Raw genomic sequence first — 21,428 nt, forward strand, 5'->3', positions numbered from 1 at the left:
AGCCTAAAAGGTCATAACTTTGGAGTTCACCATAGCTCATCTGTTGTCCCCATCCTAAGCCACATGCCTGGAAAGGTTTTTAGTTGCTAAAACAAACAGGGGAAGAGAAAGTCCAAGTGAATTGGTTAAGAAAACTTTCACTTTGTGGAAATTAATTCCAAAATTAAGGAGATTCTTTATGTTGCAGGAGTTTGAGACGTGGATTCATCACTGGAAGAAATATTTCTCTGTGCTAAGGAGACCAGTACTAGGGATCTTGGCACTGTCAAAGTTAACTAAGGACTTTTATTTGGGAAAGGCAAAATTCTAGACAGTTTGGCCCCAGTGAGCTAAAGAATTCGGGGCAATAATATAATAAAATATCTTTATCATAGGGAGAATTTTATTTTTAAATAGGGATTTAGACTGTACTGTTGGTGGATCTTGAGAGATTTATGTCCAAGTAAAAGCATTCATACACAGGAGAGAAGGAGTCAGTGCCTCAAGATGACAGAAAGGATGCCAAAGTCGACCTTCATTTTATCCAGGTGGAGGAATAATAAATGATATTGAACTGAGATTTTCAAAGCTCAGTCTAGACTATGTTGTTGAAGCCACACAAATGCTTAATGCATGAACAAATGTACTAATATCTATTGGGAAGCAAAGGGCAATACGGCATCCTTGCAGGAGGAAGTCAGACTTGCTCCAAAGCAAGATTTCTCATCCTTGGTACAACTGACATTGTGGGCCAGGCAATTCTTTGTTGTCAGGCACCGTGTATACACTGGCATTGTAGGAAGTCTAGCAGTAACCTTGGCCTCTACTCACTAGATATCAATAGCAAACCCACCCTCACCCCCAGTCATTCCAGCCAAAAATGTCTCTAAGTATTGCCAATGTAGGGTGGGGCAGGTGTGGAGAATTTCCCGGTGAAGAACCACCGCTCTAAAGGAAATGGAGATTCCCACTATCAATCACCCTAAAAAGAATTAATCCTGGGACAGGAAGAAAGTGGATGGCAAAAGGTTTCCTCACTCTGCTTCCCCAGACATTGGATTGGAGCCTCTTTCCTCAGCAAGGGAAACCTACTTAAAAGAGCTCTCACTGAGAAGAGTAAATATGCTGCCCCTTTTAACCCACCTAATGCCTGAGGTTGCAATTTTTTGAATTGGAAAAATCAGACTTTGGCAATGACCTTGAGCAGTAACATATAAATGACTCGCACATTTAGTGTTCCAATAATGGAACACTAGGCATAAGTTTAATATAGTTTTGGGCAGACAATCAGGTGTAGAAATACTTGGGGATGAAATACCCATTAAATGACTGGGCTGCACGTAATTATGTGGTGTAAAACACCCAAATCATTATGATTGGGGCATTAACAGAAAGCGTAATCTCACAGCCTGATGGCATCTGGGATATTGAAATTTCACAAAAAACTAAATACTAAAATGAAAGAATACCTTTGGCTACATCTCTGTCTCCATACACAAAGTAAAGAACTGAGGCAGTCCTTTACTCTTCTACTCATTTGCTCAGCAAGTACTTATTGAAAGTCTGTTACAAGCCAGCCATCGTCTTCTATTCTTGCTAGCCAAGTCAGTCTTGGGAAGCGCATCTCCACAGCTGGAAAATGAACTCAAATCTCATATCTGACCCAGAAGGCATCTGACTCGTATCAGACATCGTAGGAAAGAGAAGATAGAACTTTTCTCCACGTTACTATATATCCTGCAAACACTCGTGGAGAAATATCTCCATGTACCTTATATTTATGATAACGAAAATGTAATTTCTGGAGGCTGAGTAAATATTTAAGAAAAATATCTTAGGTATATAAAAGTGAGGTTTGGTTTTCAGTGTCACCTTCCTGTGGAATCCTTTTTCAAAGAAAGTCATACCCTGAAGGGATGCAAATAAAACAGATAAAATTGGTCCTTCTCTGGTTGATCTGGGTACAGTCCCCTGCCTGACACGCTCTCCCTCCTGAATCCGTGAGGGACTCCTCAGAACACATTCTAAAAGCTTCTGCCTTTGGGAATATCCTTAAGAAATAAATGCTTCTGGTTAAACATTTTAAAAAACATTAAAACCTCCTGTTATTAGAAATCTCAGATAAATATCATGACTAAAAACAAATCAAAATCCCACGAATTTTAGTTTATGCCTTTGCAAATTACACATGCACCCTTTTGCCCCATCTTGATATGCTCCCCTAGATGAGATGTTACTCCCCTAATCATCATTTTATACTTTTTAAAAAGACATGAGAATATAAGTCACACATTGATTTTGATGGCCTCATATGAAAACCCCTTTCTAATATTTTGCCTGAACACACTAAAATTACGTAACATTTTTCACCTCAGAAACAAAAAGACAACCAAATTAAAAAACAGGCAAAAGATCTTTAGAGTTATTTCTCCAAAAAGACATAGAAACGGCCAATGAAGCACAGGAGAACCCGTGCAACATCATTAGCCATCAGATAACTGTAAATCAAAACCACAATGGCACATTGTTTCACACCCACTAGAGATGGCTAGAATCTAAAAGGCACAGGAAGTGTTGGCAAAGATGTGGAAAAATTGGAACCTTGATACACTGCTGGCAAGAATATAAAATGTCAACCCCTTTGAAAACAGTCTGGCAGTTTCTCAAAAGGTTACACATTGAGTTATCATATAAGCCAACAATTCTACTGCTAGGAACCTACTCAAGAGAATTGAAAACATATGTCTACCTCAAAAATTGCACACAAATGTTCATAGCAGCATTATTCACAATAGCTAAGAAGTACAAACCAACCCATTAAATGTCCATTAGCCTATAAAAGAATAAAATATTGTATACTCATACAATGGAATATTACTCAGCAATAAAAGAATAAAGTACTGATGCATGATACAATGTGGGTGAACCTTAAAAACATTATGCTAAGTGAAAAAAGCCAATCACAAAAGATTGTATATTATATGATTCCATTTGTATGAAATGTCCAGAATAAGCAAATCCATAGAGACAGAAAGTAGATTATTGTTTGCCAAAGTCCAGAAATCAAGGGTCAATGGGGAGTCACCGCCAAAGGGTGCCAGATTTATTTCTGCAGTGAAGGAAATGTTGTAAAGTTGGTGATGGTTGCACAACTCTGTGAATATACTGGAAACCACCGAATTGTAATAGCCAGGATATAGGATCAGCCTAAGTGTCCAAGTGTCCATCAGTGGAAGAATAGATTTTTTTAATGTGATATACCTATACAATGGAATACTATTCAGCCATTTTAAAAAATGAAATCTTGTCATTTGCAACAACAGGGATGAACCTGGAGGACATTATGTTAAATGAAATAAGCCAGGCACAGAAGGACAAAGACCACACGATCTCACTTCTATGTGGAATCTAAAACAGTTGATCTGATCTCATTGATGTAGAGAGTAGAATAGTGATTACCAGAGGCTGGGGAGGGTGGTAGGGAGAGGGGCATGGGATGGGGTTATTCAATGGGTACACAGTTACAGTTAAACAGGAGGAATAACGTCTGATGTTCTCCTGTACAGTAGGGTGACTGCAGTTAACAATGATGTACACTTCAAAACAGCTAAAAGAGAGGATTTTCAATGTTCTCATCACAAAGAAATGACAAATGTTCGAGGTGATGAATATGCTAATCACACTGGTTTGATCAGTACACAATGTATGAAAACATTACACTCGACCCCATAACTAAGTACAAGTACTATGTGTCAATTAAAAACAAAATAAAACTGGCCAGGTGCATGGCTCACGCCTCTAATTCCAGCACTTTAGGAGGCCGATCACTTGAGGCCAGGAGTTTGAGAGCAGCCTGGCCAACATGGTGAAACCCTGACTCTACTAAAAATATAAAAATTAGCCCAGAGATGGGACACACACCTGTAATCCTAGCTACTCAGGGGGCTGAGGTGGGAGGATCGCTTGAACCTGGGAGTCAGAGGTTGCAGTGAGCCAAGATGGCACCACTGCACTCCAGCCTGGGAGACTGAGAAAGACTCTGTCTCAGAAAAATAAAATAAAATAAAATAGTTTATAAAAAATACATAACATGAGGATGCAAAGACATAAGGATGATACAATTGACTTTAGGGACTCGGGAAAGGGTGGGAGAGGGGTGGGGAATAAAAGACTACACATTGGGTGACAGGTGCACCAAAATCTCAGAAATCATCACTAAAGAACTTACTCATGTAACCAATCACCACCTGTGCCCCAAAAACATATTGAAATAAAAAAATCAAAATGAATACATAAAACATTCTTCAATCTGAGAGTCTGTCTCTTTTTCTGACATTTAAGTTAATCTTCTAAACACCAAAGTACCCAATACAATATTTCATACCAAAAAAAAAAAAAAAAAGTGGTTTCTCTACTGGACAAGATAAAATGCTTTATCTGGAACAAAGCAAAGTTTACAGTTGATTGTAGTTTAATAATATACTTTAAAATTTTTCTGTCAAACAATTTGGTAATAGATTTCATTTTTAAATTTTTTTTCTAAATTTGGTGACAGATTTCAAAAGCCATAAAATGTCTATATCTCACTTCAATGAGTTTCATATTACATACACAAAAAGCTATGTATGTTGTAGAAAAATGCTTATAATATTTACGGAAAAAAATCATTTTATACATTCCATGTTAGTATATATGCAATTACATTAAAATGTCTCTTCACATGCAAAAGGCCTCGAAATAATTAGATTAAAATGATGCAGTTCTTTAAAGATATCAGAATTCTTGGTAATTTTTCAAAGCTTTCAAGAAAGTCTTTCCCATCTTTTTTTACACTGAGAAGAAAAAAAATCAGTAAAAATATAACAAACCTCTCGTACATCATTGGTCATAAGCCAGAAGTGATTCTTTAAATTGGATTCAGCCAATGCTGAGTTTATAATCCTAGAAAATGTTTGACTCTCTTTCTCCATCCAACAGATAAGATTTAAAATAACAGTTTCAGCAACTCTTCTCATCACGCCTCTTCAAATTCTCTCAAACTTGATCCAGGGAGACCTCCTCTGGAGATGAGAGAGAAGTTCAGTTTGGAGTTCAAACCTTAAGCAGTGTCTGAATGACTCCAATAAAGAAAAACTCTCTCTTAAAATATCTTAGTTAGCGTCTCTTTGCATCTAGCTTATGCCAGCCAAGGTAGAGGCAACACAATCAGCTACACTTTATGAAATGATAGGAAAGAAATTCTCAACAGAATCATCAAAAAATGGAGAGCTAACTACTTGGGTCAAATTCATTTGGCCCAATTTATCTTGCTTGAAAATAAACATTGTTCAGGAAAAGATCTGTTTGAAAATGAATTTCCACTTCAGTAAAGTCTTAACAAAAATAACAATCATTAATAATCCTTGGAAAACCAAGCTCTTGTATTTATAAATATAAGATATTACCATATTTCCCAATTTAACAATTTATCCTAGCTGGGTTTTTTTGTTTTTTTTGTTGTTGTTGTTTGTTTGTTTGTTTGTTTTTGAGATGGAGTCTCACACTGTCGCCTGGGCTGGAGTGCAATGGTGTGATTTAGGCTCACTGCAACCTCCACCTCCCAGGTTCGAGCAATTTTCCTCCTAGCAGTCCTTCATTGCTGATATTGACTCTGTAATACCAGCACTTTGGGTGGCTGAGGTGGAAGGATTGCTGTAGGTCAGGAGTTTGAGACCAGCCTGGGCAACACAGCAAGACGCCATCTCTTTAAAAAATTTTTTTAATTAACTGGGCATGCTTGCATGCGCCTGTGGTCCCAGCTATTCAGGAGGCTGAGGTAGGAGAGTTGCTTGAGCTCAGGAGGTTGAGGCTGCAGTGAGCTATGATTGCAGCACTGCACTCCAGCCTGGGTGACAGGGCAAGCCTTTGTCTCAAAAAAAAAAAAAAAAGGAAGAAAGGGCCCTGGTAGGTTAGGCCAAGAGCTTGGTGTGAACAGGGGCTTAGTGACTGGAGGACCCACCTCCTGCCCCGGGAGAAGTGAGGAGGCCAATGTAGCTGAAGTTGAGATATGAGATTGGAAGTTCTACAGAAGTTCCAAGGCATCCCCAGGTAGGTCTTGAAATCTATGCCCAGAACTGGCTGTCATTTTCTAGCAACAAGAAACCCTAGGCAGGGAAACTAGTTACAATATTGCATCAACTGAGATCTCAAGTAATAAGTCCCAAGCCCAAATGGTAGAAGTGAGAATGAAGAAAAAGGAACTAGAAACTTTATGAAAAAGAAAAAATATATATAATGAAAGAATTTGGCCTTGGCCCTATATCTAGCCAATTATTTAGGGAGAAACTTCAAGTACTTTGGGGAAGGGAACAAGACGAGTTCTACAGAAACACACACAGGCATATAAGTAATTAACGAGGGGGTCTGACCCACTTGTGTGTGGTCTGGAAGTTTGTATAAAATACCTCCACTAGCCTGCTAGCCATGTTATTTCTAGAAGTTGACTTTTCATTTTTTTATTTTTTACTTTTATTTTTTTGAGACAGAGTCTCACTCCGTCACCCAGGCTGGAATGCAGTGGCATGATCTCGGCTCACTGCAACCTCCGCCTACTGGGTTCAAGCAGCTCACCGCAACCTCCGCCTACTGGATTCAAGCAATTCTCGTGACTCAGCTTCCTGAGTGGCTGGGATTACAGGCGTGTGCTACCTACCACTTTCAACTAATTTTTTGGTATTTTTAGTAGAGATGGGGTTTCACCATGTTGGCCAGGCTGGTCTCGAACTCCTGACCTCAGGTGATCCGCCTGCCTTGCCTCCCAAAGTGCTGGGATTACAGGTGTGAGCCTCTGTTCCTGGTCCCTTTTTTCATTTTAATATTGTTGTAGTGGTACCCAGAGTTATCATTGCTTTCAATGCAAACAGCAAGGATGTGTTTCAAACATTAGATAGGAGTCACTCTCGTGTCATTATCCTACCATATCTTTTTTTTTTTTTTTTGAGATGGAGTTTTGCTCTTACTGCCCAGGCTGGAGTGCAATGGCGCAATCTCAGCTCACTGTAACCTCCACCTCCTGGGTTCCAGTGATTCTCCTGCCTCAGCCTCCCGACTAGCTGGGATTACATGCACCTGCCACCACACCGGGCTAATTTTTGTATTTTTAGTAGAGACAGGGTATTGTCATGTTGGCCAGGCTGGTCTCGAACTCCTGACGTCAGGTGATCTACCTGCCTCAGCCTCCCAAAGTGCTGGGATTACAGGTATGAGTCACCGTGTCTGGTCCCTACCATATTTTTTTTAATGCAACATAAAAAAACTTACAGAGCATGTAATTTAGGGGATGAGTATTGCATTTCCAAAAAAAGAAAAAAAGCTACACATAAATTTAATTTAAATAACAAAGTCCTCCAGTACCTTCAGTCTGAAGAGTTTACAAATAGAGACATAATTACTGGAGATTTTTCTATCATACCACCACACTTCACACACACACACACACACACACACACCAGAATATATGTTTACAGGCTATTTGTCATACAAATAGTCTTCTTTGACTTCAATACAGGTCACGTGATTAATAATCTTCAATTCCTTCATGAAATTTTTTGTAGGACTCCAACCATGTGTTACCATGCAATCTGAGTATTCCAAGCAACTTTATCAAAACTCTTAGAACAAAAAGAAAATAGTCAGACATAGGAGAGAAAAGTTTTATTTGTGACCTCCTAATAAACATCTTTTAATCCCCTGTAGCTGAAAGTTTAGATATGATTTTATGTTTGAAGCAAGGCAAAGCAAGGAAGGAAGGAAGGGTTTGTAAGGTACTAACTAAGGTCTTACAGAAGTCTGGCTCCAAAACCCATACTGTCCACCATCATGCTATACTGTCTGACCACCATTCTGGGAGTCTCAAAAATTCTAAGGATTTCACAAACTTCTCAACACAGAATATATTTCATTCGCTTTCTTGTAAAAATTAAATTTTGTGTGTGTGTGTGTGTGTATTTTTATTATACCACCACACTTCACATACACGCACCAGAAGATACATTTATTTACAGGCTATTGATCATATAACTCTTCCTTTGACTTCAATACTGGTCACATTATTAATAATCATCAATTCCTTTATGAAATTTCATATCTATATTAATGAAAATAATAATCATTAATCACCTTGGAAAACCAAGCTCATGTATTTATAAATATAAGATATAACCATATTTCCTAATTTAACAATTCATCTTAGCAGCCCTTTATTGCTGATATTGACTCTGTAATCCCAGCACTTTGGGAGGCCAAGGTGGGAGGATTGCTTGAGGCCAGAAGTTTGAGACAAGCCTGGGCAAGATAACAAGAGCCCATCTATTAAAAAAAAAAAAAAAAAAAAATTTTTTTGAGATAAGAGTCTCACTCTGTTGCCCAGGCTGAAGTATACTGGCACGTGATCTCAGCTCACTGCAATCTCTGCCTCCCAGGTTCAAGTAATTCTCTTGCCTCAGTTTCCCGAGTAGCTGGGATTACAGGTGCCCGCCACCATGCCTGGCTAATTTTTGTATTTTTAGTAGAGACAGGGTTTCACCACGTTGGCCAGGCTGGTCTCGAATTCGTGACCTCAAGTGATCTACCTGCCTCAGCCTCCCAAAGTGCTGGGATTACAGGTGTGGACCTCTGTGCCCGGCCCCCACAAAATATTTTTTAATTAGCTGAGCATGGTAGCATGTTTATTTCTTCTCCCCCTCCTTTTATTGGGGTGACACGTGATATATAAGAAATAAACAATCACAATATGTTTGTGTTCTGTTTCACACATTCAACAATAATTTACTCAGCCTCTAGGTGCCACATATCATACCAGGCTCCAGGAATCTGATGGTGACAACACCTGACTACCTGTGTTTTATGGCACTTACCACCTAGTAGGAGATGTAGTCAAAAGGAGATCTAATCAAAAGATCCTAGTAATCAAAATATCTCATTAATAAATGGGAAATCCCAACCAGCCAGTACTGTGAAGGAAAGGTGTCTACTCTGATGCTTTGCAAGTATAAAAGAATGGGATTCACTGGGGTAGGCACTGGCGGAATCAAGTGCAGTTAAAAAGAAGGATTCGGAAACAAACAGTTATGAGTGAGTAAAATCAGAGTGCTTGAATTAATAGAACTGTATAAATTCCCTACCGCAGAACTGTAATAGTAATAAAAGCTATCAAAATAAAAACTTACCCAACTATAAAATGTAGTCAGTCAACTAATACATTTACGTCATTTCGAAGAGCTGTCCCAGTGGCTTCTTCGCGTGATGTGGGAACACCATCATTTAAGCAGAAATTAAAATTGACACCAAGCCACAGTGTTCTGCGGCCTCTGGGCACATTTACGGAAAACATAGTGTGGTTTTGGGTGGTATTTTGGCATTTTTAATTTCCTGAACTAATATTTCTTATTTAAAAATTTAAGTTTTGAGTAGAAAGCATTCCTGGTATTCCTTTTGCTACTCCATAAAGTAAAGCACTTAATCTCCAATAGCACCACTTGAATCATTGCTATAACCCCCTTGCCTCCGTCTCATCCTCACACTCAGCCTGTCCCCTGCCCACCGCCCTTGATCCTTGCCCAGTAGGCAGGACCTACTCAGATGTAGAGTGTGGGGGGTCGGGGTAGGTACTTACTTTCTTTGCTCAAGCAGAGCAATTTCCTTTTTGACCTCATGGTATTCTTCTGCTATTTGGCAGTGCTGTTTGAACACCTCCATGGATTCCGCGGAGTCATGACAAGGTGGCAGGGGCTTCACAAACAACAAGAAGAAATTAGTCCATTTCTTTGCATCAGGATAAATTACCAACCATTTTGCTCTGCTGATGTTCTTTAAAGGAAGGTTTTTTCTTTCTTTCTTTCTTTCTTTTTTTTTTTTTAACATGAGAACAGCATTGTTAGTCACCATTCAACAGAGTTCAACTGATTCTATTTGACTGAAAATAGAGAGGTGGACAGATAGTCCCCACATTCGTCTCCCAGTGTCATTCATGGACATCTCTGGCCTAAGCCAGAGCCCTGAAATCCATTACGTGTCAGTTACCTGCCACGTGATGGAGTAAAAATAAGTCTCTCAAGGATTCTACAGCACTCCCTGGAAATCTTAGACTCTGCTTTAGAGAAGAGCAGTGGTGGGGAAACAGTTCAGTTGTCTGTTCAATTACCCCTTGCTTTCTGTTCCTGTAGTCAGGAGGTATAATCTCATCTTGCAGAGTAGAGAAGAAAAGCTCTCTTCTGAGAAATGCATCTGACCTAAAGAAAGATGCTGAGCCAGAAATAATGCTTGCAAGGATTAACAAACCTGTAAGAAAGGCCAGATCTCCCTCCCCCTAAAAAAAAAAAACCATCCGTGTAAGATTCATGTCTCTCTTTTTCTCCCATCCATGGAAGAAACAAAGAGCGGCGCGGCAAACCTTTCTGACTGCAACATGGTGAAAACCCTACTTCTAGGAATTATTTTTAAAGAACGAGTTTCCCCCAAGTGTATTATTCTAATTTCTTGTTTAGCAATGCGTGATTAAAAGTACTACTTTTAGGCCAGGTGGATCGCTTGAGGCCAGGTGTTCAAGACCAGCCTGGCCAACATGATGAAAACCGATCTCTACTAAAAATACAAAAATTAGCCAGGCATGGCGGCATGCACCTGTAGTCCCAGCTACTTGGGAGACTGAGGCAGGAGAATTGCTTGAACCCAGGAGGTGGAGGTTGCAGTAAGCCGAGATCATGCCACTGCATCCAGCCTGGGTGACAGAGTAAGACTCCATCCCAAAAGGAAAAAAAAAAAGTACTACTATTAGGAATACTAGTTAAGAGTTTTTTAAATCACCCTTTTCAATTACATGTAGAAAAAAAATGTATATAAAATCTGAGAAATATCATTTATTGTGAAATAGGTTCTTCAATCTTATCCTTTCTTCAAAATGGTGTATGTATGTGTGTGTGTGTGTGTGTGTGTGTGTGTGTGTATATATATGTAGTATCTGACAAGGTCATATTGTCACTAATTTTATATAAGGAAATGGAGAACTAATGAAGTTTTTACTATTTGTTCCTCTCATTATATTCTTCAAGGACACAGATTTCTGTGGGTGTCATATTTAGTGATCCTTCCCACGATATAATAGAAATTCAATAAACTTTACTGTCTGATTGATAGATAAGATGACCTTCCCTATTTATCATGAGGCCTCTGAGTAGGGATGTTTAAAGGAAATAAAATTCTAAATAGATTTTGATCAAATTTACCTTCACGTGGAACATCTGTGACATCCTAGTTCATGGAAAATCTAATAGTAATCATATTAGGCAGCATCTTTCTCTACTGCCCATGAACACATTCACAGGATAGACTCAGCCTGTTGGAACCACTATCCCTTTCTATACGGGATTAAATTGAAAAATAATGCACAGTAGTACTACAGTATAACTCTCCCCATGAGATAAAGCTGTTGCCAAAGGAATTCAGAACTCCTGGCTCCTCCAGTCTGTGCCCCAGAAATCGCTACCCACTCATCAATTTTCACCTGTTACACTGGCAACTTACCAGGTATAACAGTAAGGGGAATGAAAGCAATTTATTCTGGGCACCATAGCCAAGCTGTTAAATCATCTGTGCCCTGTTAAAGGATTTGTCTCCTGGAAGGTCCTAAGACTACACATCAGATCCTGTCCTTACAAACACCACACGGGGCTATACTCAGTTGAAACAAGAGCTCAGTACATGTAGGTAGCTGAACCACGAATTCAGTACAGTTAACTATGTGACAGCCAAAAAGTTCTAGAACTCTGCATGAAGGATTCACAGCTTTAAGAGAACATAGAGAATAGCCATGTAAAGGGAGGTATGTCTTTTGCTGCTATAATTTAAAAGGAAAACTGAAAAGTACATTAATAACTTTCTTAAGAAGACAGAGGCCTTCCCTTCCTCACCCCCAGCTTGCCACCTGTAATGCTTTTCACTAAGTGGGAAATGTTGTCGTTTGTTCTTTTTTTATTATTGGCACCTCTTAATTGTAGGAAATTCAAAGATGTTATTATCTGTAGGTAGCGTGATCGTGCCACTAACGGTATGTAATGATACATATTTCAAGATACCCACATGTGCTTTCAGCAGCACGATCATGCTATCTATACATAAAAATATTTTCAAGACTTCCCATCATAAAGAAGGGACAATCAAAAAAGAATAAGCCTATAATACTTTGTATCCAGTTTTCAGAGAGTACAAAGATTCCAGGGGTCATTTCAGCCTCTGGATCCTGAAAACGAAGCCTTCAACTTGACATATAACTCAGCAACACTTCAAATGCTCCCAGTTTGTATGAAAACATTAAAGAGTAATATCGATTTCTCTTTTTTAAGCAAAGAGGAAGGTTATATTGCATAACCCACCAAAACATTGTAAAATTCTCTCATTAGTTGCCAGAGGAAGAGGGAAATAAGGAATTGTTGTTTAATGGGAACAGACTTTCTATTTTGCAAGATGAAAAAGTTCTGGAGATTGGTTGCACAACAATGTGAACATACTCAACACTACCAAACTGTACACTTAGAAATGGTTAAGATGGTAAATTTTATCATATGCATTTTTACCCATAATGAGAAAAAAATTAATGCAAAAAATTATTTCATTAAACCTTTCTGCTGTCTCTAGCCCATCGTCTTCTAAGCAGTGCTGCCAGGGTTACCTAGGAGAATCTGACTCCACTTGTAGTCAATCTTCCTCACTTTCCCAAATTTCTCCCCAGAGAACTTCAAATTTCTCACCCCTTTATAATTTCAAGCCATTCACTGGTAACCCCAAACACGTTTTTTGCTGCTGGGATATTGGATATTCCAGCAGCCAAATAATAATGGATATTATTGCCATTGTTTGGCAAATCAAAGTGCCCTTGGGTCAACAGAATCCGCTGTTCTTAGAAGGCAGTTGACATCATTACCCATTTACCCCAGCCCAGGAAACTGACCAAAGAATTTGCTTAAATATATATGGTTCTCGTCCCACCAGGCTAGTGAATACAAGTATCAAGATAGTCAGGTTTTATACCTAATATAAAAAGTGGCACTGTAGAATAATCTGATGTGTTGTTCTGTGGGGGACAGAGTAACTCTCATTGCTTTGTGATATAATGTGTGTATGTGTGTTGTATCATCAGGTCCTGACTGAGGGCAATCCTCTCTTACCTTACCTTTTGAGAGGTAATCCCTCAAAATAAGAGACAATATATGGCCAACAATATTAATCAAACATAAACTTCTGCCTGAGGAAATCGATTCCTAGAATTCAAGAATCAGGTTTTCAGTTTAAAAATGGAGGACCAGTACGCTTAAGTAACATGACATGTAAAACACTGGCACTCATGAATTAATTGACTCTACGTGGGTTTATGTAACACATGCTCAAATTAAAAACTGAAAAATAACTTAAAAGAATACCTGTGGGTAACTAGATGAAAAAACATCTATTAACTTCTTGGAATAAAAGTGACACTATTTCAGTTCTCATTGCTTGATTTTGACTGTTCTTGTCAGAGAGATTTTCATAGTTCTAAGCCCATGCTGGGAACGGATGTACGATAAATAAACTCTTAATGTTGTTAAATAATTTTTTTTTCAGATCCAGAGGAAAAAAATTCCCTTGTTATTTTCTGCATAATGATGCTACATCCTCCCATTTTGGATACACTTAGCCCACCTTCCTGCTTAAAGAATGAAATATTGCACTTCAAAGAAAAGGAATCCAAAAATAGTTCAGTTGACAAGTTGAAGAAAAAGATACCACTGATGTACTGGAGCACAAATTCTGTGTGGTCACAGCAGCAGCTTTTCAGATGCACTCACTGCCATCGTATCTGGTTTACTATACAACACAGCCAGTTCTAAGGAGGTGAAATTAAGACATTCTCCTAACAGTGCCTCAAGCCAACTTTGAAACACATGTTTCCAAGACACAGATTGGGGCTAGGGTGAGGTCACAGCCCAGGAGGAGATACTTCCTCCTCACCCTCTTTTCCTCCATCTCCGCCTCCTCCTGCTGCCGCCTGAGGATGGAACTCGCAAGGGCTTAATATTTCATGGCAGTGCAGTGTGAAGGAGCTGCTACTATCTCTGGTATCCGCCCCAATTATCAAGACCGATTTAACAAGATGAAGTAAGAGAGAAACCGCAGGGTCCCGTTCCAAGAATGCCGGCTTGAGCCACAAGGTGCTATTCTGCTCTCTGCCTGAGCCGCCGGTTCATAGCAAGCTCCTCCCGAAGTGGATTCCACTCCCCGGAACAGGCCCCATGGGGAAGGACGCAGCCAAGCCACCCTGGGCTAGGAGCAAAGCCGGCTCAGGCGTTTCCGTTTTCTACTTGGCTTCTGCGAATGCTACTGGCCCCATCCTCTTCAAAAATGTAAGAATTTAATTTTCCTATCCCAGCTTCCCACACAGGAGATATATTTAGGAAGCTAAACATTCTACACTCGCTGAACAGTCTTTGTATTTATTCCTTGATTCTCAGGGTTACCTACTTTGGGGAAAGATGGGGGTGTCCGATTTAAATTTACATTACATTGTAATGTCTTACAATTAACAAGCATCGTTTGTTAAAACTGAGAGGAAAAACACAGTCCCTGCTGATGTCGATATTTAAGAACTCTATTATCTTAGAACTTTAAATATTTTAAGAACTGACATTTATATAGTATCTACATTACAGTACAAGTTAAGCACTGTCAATTATACTACAGAACTTATATATCATGTTACATTGGAGTAAAGTATATTTACGTCATTTCTGTTGACATAATATCAAAAGGAGAAAGAACACAAGAGTAGCAAACTTTTTGAACAAGCCGTACCCAAATGACAACTGAGCTTCTCAAAACAAACAAACAAAAAAATTAAAAGCATTATTGAAAAGCTCCAACATATCTAAATATGTTTTCTGTGTGGACACAGCAGTCAAAGAAAACTTGCAGTATAAGATACTTTTCAATGTGTGTATGACAGAAAATGTCGGCTATGTCTGGTGCTTTCTATGAGAATACATCCTAACCACATTTCCAGATGGATGTTAAAGACCAGTGTAGCAGAATCCTGGAAGGCTAGACTTCTTCATTTTCTATCATTTTCATTTCCCAGATGTCAAGCGATATATTGATGCAAAACCTAACAGAAGTTTCCGGAGAGGCTGCTCGGATAACAGGATATTATGGTACACAACTGAAGCTACGAAATTGTTTATTTGTGGAGGTGACATCAGTTTCTGGACTTATCAGACTCTGTTAGTTCAGTGTGTACCACAGAGACACCTGTCACTGTCAGATTAGATAGGAGGACTTTAAGGAGGGATTGAAGCTATTGCTCAATTTGGTTAAAAAAAGTCATATTGTTTTCAAAGCACCTTGGCTTAATGAAAAGAAGAGGGTATCAGAACTTCTATCCCTAACTTAAAATCCCAAGGAGATGCTTTTATTTCATTTTACATGAATAAAAATAAATTACTTATTCTTAAGTATTTCATTCAATAAATAATTTCACCAGAGAATGAAATTCACATTAATTGAGCAATGATTTTGTCAAGGTCTGTGCTAGATCTACTCATTACCATATTTAATTCTCACAACAATGTGAGATTGATATCGTTATCTCCACTTTGCAGTTGAGAAGTGAGCTTTCAAGAGAGTAAATAACAAGCCGGAAATCACAAATTTAGCTGAGATCCAAATCCAGGCCAACCCAATGCTAATGCCCATGCTTTGGTCATTGTCATTCTCATTAGGATGTTTTTAATTACAATCTACTAGTCATCATGTCCTCTACCTGACAATAGAACATATTTCTCATTCCAATGCAGTTAAGACCATGTTGTAGCATAGTTTTGGATCATGTGTGAGTCAAATCATGGTTCCAAAAACATAACACGCTTAAGCAGTAAGACAGGCTTGGTCTTGACCCAAACCCTGGGACCATGAAAGGATTCCACCATCTTTTAGAACAGAGAGAGACAGGTCAGACAGAAAGAAGCTGAGACCTGAAGAAAAGTAATGGCTAGGTGCATTGGTTCACATCTGTAATCTCAGCACTTTGGGAGCCTGAGGTGGGTAGATCCCTTGAGCCCAGGAGTTTGAGACCAACCTGGGCAACATGGCAAAACCCTATCTCTATGAAAAATACAAAAATTAGCCAGGTGTGGTGGCATGCACCTGTGGTCCCAGCTACTCAGGAGGCTGGGGTGGGAGGATCACCTGAGCTCAGGGAAGTCAAGGCTGCAGTGAGCCATGATCATGCCACTGCACTCCAGCCTAGGTGACAGAGCAAGACTTTGTCAAAAAATAAAAACGAAAAAGAATAGTGATTTTTCATTCATTCTTAGAAATGGACATAGAATTGGGCCTCCTTTCTTCTGACTATATTATCTACACTAGCTCTACTCAAATACTGCCCCTGATGGCCATGGGAAATTTAGAAATCTAGTCCCAAGAAAGGAATCTGCACAAATAGAATTGACCTTCCAACTACCCCTGGATGGAGGCCCAAGGCCCACAAATGAACATTATAAAGAGATGTTCATTTTAACACCTACCTTCTCCTGCGGTCTCTTGCTCAATATTTTGCATTAATAGAGACATCAAGAGAAATGTTTGTCACTGCTATTCTTGCACAAGGCTTTTTTTGGCTTCTGTGAAAATAGCAGCACTGCGAATTACATGCTCAAACATGTCCACATTCTTGGCAAAACAACAGAAAAATGCTGGGGGTCAAATTAGTGATCGAGTATCTACCAAATAGCTATTTTATAGCAGCATTTTATAAACTACCGATGCATGTGTAATGGATATCAGAAAGTCAGAACAGATTTTACAAGGTTATTCTATAACATTATGGCAACCTTGCAAAACAGAAACAAACAAACAAAAAAGTTTCCACCTATCAAAGTAATTTAAGCAGCCTGTATGTTCCTTAAAAAGCGTGAGGGAAAGAAGGGAATAGTAAATGTATTTAGACCAAAATTTGGCCTCAAGTTTCTCATCTGTAAAGCGGAGACACAATAGTTAGCTTACTGATTATTGTAAGGATCAAATGAGATCATACGTAGGGAAACATCCCTCGCCTAATAGGTACTCAGTGTGCTTTGATGGGACTTAAATCCGAGGTTTTGCAGAGAATGGGGCTGGCAATATCTGGCATCATTTATTTTCCACCAAGAAAATGTTTAAATCTCTGATAGAGGTCATGAAGACTCAGTTCATTCTTAAGCAAATAGCTGCAACCACAAAGCACTTCATATGCCTCTGTAACCCAACTTTTACTCTTCCATAGTGGATGATGATAGTTGACAAAATTCCAAGAGCCATTACTGTGTGATGAAAGCACACGAGACTGACTGTAAAGGTGGCCTGCTCTGTGTAATAGATTGTTCTTTTTGTACATGAAGCATTTGCATTGCTTTCAATACAGAGACTTCCTGCTACAGAAGGCTTAAATGTATATGCTTATGCTAAGCATAGAAATAAACATTTGCTTTCAGATGTCATTTTCTGTTAGATTTCTCCTCCCAACCATCACCATCTTGCTCTTTAGTCACTCACGCCCTGGAGTACAGAATAAAGATAACAGGCAACAGCTCTAGACAGAGGCAACCCTACCCAAATGCCTTGACAACTGGTAAATGTTTGTAACACTCACTCCTATCCTTCACTCAACAAACAAGCACTTACTGAAATGTGTTTAGTTGTATTGCTGGTAACGCTCTCTCCATTCACAAAGAGATAAAGCACTATCATACTTTAAGGGGAAAAAAATCAAAACCCTGAGCCAGAAACTACCCTCTCAACTGCCTAATTCATTAAAGATCAATGAAGATGAAATAGTTTCATTGGAGTAAAATAATTAAATAGACTTAATTTCTAATATATGTCAAGTGGAATTAAAGCTATAAAATTCAAATGGACCTGGCAATGCTTTAACAGAAAAAATTATCTGGATAATTGCCAGGGCTACTGTGAGTCTTGTGGAGAATGATCCATGAGCCAGAGAAGACCATTAAAGTTCCCAAAGGAAAAAATTTTGTTCCAACACAAAAAAGTAGAATTAATGATCTATAATTTGAGGAGAGAACAAGAACCTGAATATGCTTTTAGTGTTTTATTTCCAAAACATGTTTACTCCTTATTTTCACCTAATTTCCATGATAACAAAATAGCTTTGATGTCACCACAGAATAAAGAGGAAAAAATGTGACTAGAGGAAAAAATAGCTATTAGGCTGGTGCAAAAGAAGTTGTAGTTTTTGCCATTACTTTCTTTTTTATTTTTTTGAGACGGAGTCTTGCTCTGTTGCCCAGGCTGGAGTGCAGTGGTACAATTTTGGCTCACAGCAACCTTCAGCTCACTGCAACCTCCGCCTCCCAGTTTCAAGTGATTCTCCTGCCTCAGCCTCCCTAGTAGCTGTGACTATAGGCGCGTGCCACCACACCTGGCTAATTTTTGTATTTTTAGTAGAGATGGGGTTTCACCATATTGACCAGGTTGGTCTTATCCACCTGCCTCAGCCTCCCAAAGTGCTGGGATTACAGGCGTGACGCACGGCACCTGGCCAATGGCATTACTTTCAATGGCAATCCCAATTACACCACCAGTAGCACATACACAGCCCCTGTGTGAGAACAGAACCTAAGCAAGAACCATCATTTGCAATGTGAGCACATCAGAAGAAAATGCAGGCCAGGCACGGTGGCTCATGCCTGCAATCCCAGCACTTTGGGAGGCTGAGGCGGGCGGATTGCTTGAGGTCAGGAGTTTGAGACCAGTCTGGCCAACATGGCAAAATCCCATCTCTACTAAAAATACAAAAATTAGCCAGGTGTGGTGGCACATGCCTGTAATTCCAGCTACTAGGGAGGCTGAGATGGGAGAATCGCTTGAACCCAGGAGGTGGAGTTTGCAGTGAGCTGAGATCACCCCACTGTACTCCAGCCTAGGTGACAGAGGGAGACTCTGTCTCAAAGGAAAGGCAGAGGGAGGTCTGAATTGTTCTTCTTCATGCTGAAAAGAAGAGATATTGGTGGGGGCAGGGGAGGGAGAGACCATAGTTAGATATTAGAAGCCAGGAGAGCTGGGTTGAGAACCCTGCATGGAGGACAGAAAAAAAGGAGACATGATGGCTGATAGCTAGAGAGGAGATTTTAGGGATGACAGAGCTCTTTTGACAGCTGTGTGGTGATCAGCGTAACCTCCAATCTCCTATACTATTTTCAGTAATACCTACATAGCTATACTGCTCTGTTGAGCAGCTTTCTGTTGGAAAACTGAGACAATACCCAGGACTGCTGCAAAGGTGAGAATGAGGACTCCTCCAAGCGGCCAGGTCACACCTGAGTCGCCCTCAGTTGGTTTTTAGAGAGCACCCTGGCAGTAGAACACCAGCTTTTCAAACCCGACCCAGGTTTTTAACACAGTGCCTGTGTACTGAGGTAAGAACAGAAGCAAACAAAAGGGAACACTATCTTGGCTTGTGGAAGGGCTCATTCTTGGTTCTTCTTCCACCTCCGTTGAGGACTGTCCAGGAATAAGAATCCCAAACTCAAATGACCTTAGGACACAAGGCACACCCACAAATGGGAAAAGCTGCTGTGTGTAAGATAATAGGGTATGTCAGGGCCTGTTGGGAACTGGAGGTTACAAATCCCTTCTAAAGGCTTTCAAAATCAATATTTAGGAGAAAAAAGTGGTGACCAAGAAATGTCTGTGTACAAGATTCAAGACCCCTACTGGACTTGTCCAAATGTGACTACAAAGTTAAGTATTCAAGTCAATGGCTGGCCCAAGGCCAGTATCCAGGTATTTTAGACAGAACCTCTTCCGAAAGCCATTTTTGCCTGGAATCACCACGGATAATCTAAAGAAAATTAAAATGTGATAAATGTGCTCCTTTCAAATAATTCTGGTGTATTAAAATATCTTTTGACAGATCATTCAGAAACTACATATACAAAATAATTTTTCATGGGTCCAACAAGTTAATTTTCAGAAGGTTTAACTTAAAATAATTATATTCCATTAAAAGTTGTCAGAGAACTGGGGAAGGGGCAGGGAACGGAGAAAGGAAGGTTATTCCAAAGTCTTGGCAAACATGGTAAGTTTTCTCTGTGGAGTTTATCACTAAACCACTAACCCCAAACACAGCCAAAACTGCAATGGTATAGAGACAGCCATACCAAAGTAGAGCAGGGACCCGTCCTTTTCCCAGGCTCCAGAACTCCTTAAAAATAGGAGGCAATTTACACTATAAGCACTTGATGTCCTGGTGCCATAGCCAGATAACCAGACAGGGGCATTCCATGAGGGCTTCAGCCTGACTTTGGAGCTCTAGAAATGTAATCCTTGATGACTTCAAAGCCCCACATTCTGTGTCCAAGTCAGTCTCCCCTAGTCAGGCCACTCTCTGCCCAGCTCGCTATACTTTATGACACTAAGGAGGAAAGAAGAGAGACTTTAGAAAAATCCTTACCTGTAGCTGCTGGTCTAATTCTGGAAATTCCAAAGGAATGGAGTCTTCAGGGGGTGTATCATCTAAAACAAGAACATGAAATGATTCTTCACTATGGAGCTCTTTCTTGTAGGAGAGGTGCCCTGTTGGGACCGTCCTTGGACTCCCCCATAGTTAGACCATCAGTGTACACTGTTTCAGTCATTTTCATCACTTCAGTTGGGGACAGACAGAGTGTAAAGGACAATTTTGCTCATTTTCTGTACACACAGATGCGTGGAGAGCTTAGTTGGCCCAAACAAAATTTTGCAAGCAAATATCAGAATCCTCAAATGTCCAGGCTGGTAGCTCTCCAATTAAGAAGGACTGCTTGTCTTTCAATACTCTTACGTTGGCCAAAACCAAAAAATATGATATGAAACAAAATGCTTTAATAAGGTGCTAATGAGGTGGCCAGAAGGACTTTAATGGGACAGGAGAACATGTTAGTGAAAAGTAGAAGCGTTCGTTCTGCTCTGAATGACTCCAAGTACCGCCAAGCTGTGACAGTATTGCTGTCTGCTCCTACCACAAACCACACTAACAGGCAGTTAACCAGAAACTCGTTCTGGGTTACAGTGAGAAACAGGCAGCAACCCAAATGGGGCATTTCTTTCCAATACACCAGGCAGCACTCCTACCCTGTGGCAGAATTCACAGCTTTGTTAGAGAGCGCCAGAGCCCAGAGAGTCCCAAAAGACCTCCTAACTCGTGCTTACGTTGACTGGTTGGCAATAAGCAGCTGTTGCTGGATCGGAAGATAAAGTTCTAAGAAGCATTTGAGGAAATCTGAACAAAATATAGGTCAGAATATCCAAGTCACCCCCAAATCTCTTCAAGAACATAGTGCTGACCCAGCCTTGGTGCTAGAAAGCAGAACCTCTGGTATCTCCAGGTACTCTCCGGCTCTAAGGGTTCA

The 21,428-nt window shown here is 39.8% G+C and overlaps 1 protein-coding gene across 6 annotated transcripts in view; it reads right to left on the reverse strand.

Annotated features, from left to right (window-relative positions):
* MAP3K7CL (MAP3K7 C-terminal like) overlaps positions 1 to 21,428 on the reverse strand; it is a 96,341-nt gene that overhangs the window by 7,597 nt on the left and 67,316 nt on the right. For all 6 annotated transcript variants that reach the window (XM_011999796.1, XM_011999799.1, XM_011999802.1 and 3 more), the window contains 2 exons: positions 20,492 to 20,553; positions 9,632 to 9,747 (listed from right to left, as the gene is read on the reverse strand). In XM_011999796.1, coding sequence (XP_011855186.1) covers positions 9,632 to 9,747; positions 20,492 to 20,553 — 178 coding nt within the window. The remainder of the gene's footprint in view (positions 1 to 9,631; positions 9,748 to 20,491; positions 20,554 to 21,428) is intronic.

The sequence above is a fragment of the Mandrillus leucophaeus genome, unplaced genomic scaffold, assembly GCF_000951045.1.
Source record: "Mandrillus leucophaeus isolate KB7577 unplaced genomic scaffold, Mleu.le_1.0 Scaffold600, whole genome shotgun sequence".
NCBI lineage: Eukaryota > Metazoa > Chordata > Mammalia > Primates > Cercopithecidae > Mandrillus > Mandrillus leucophaeus.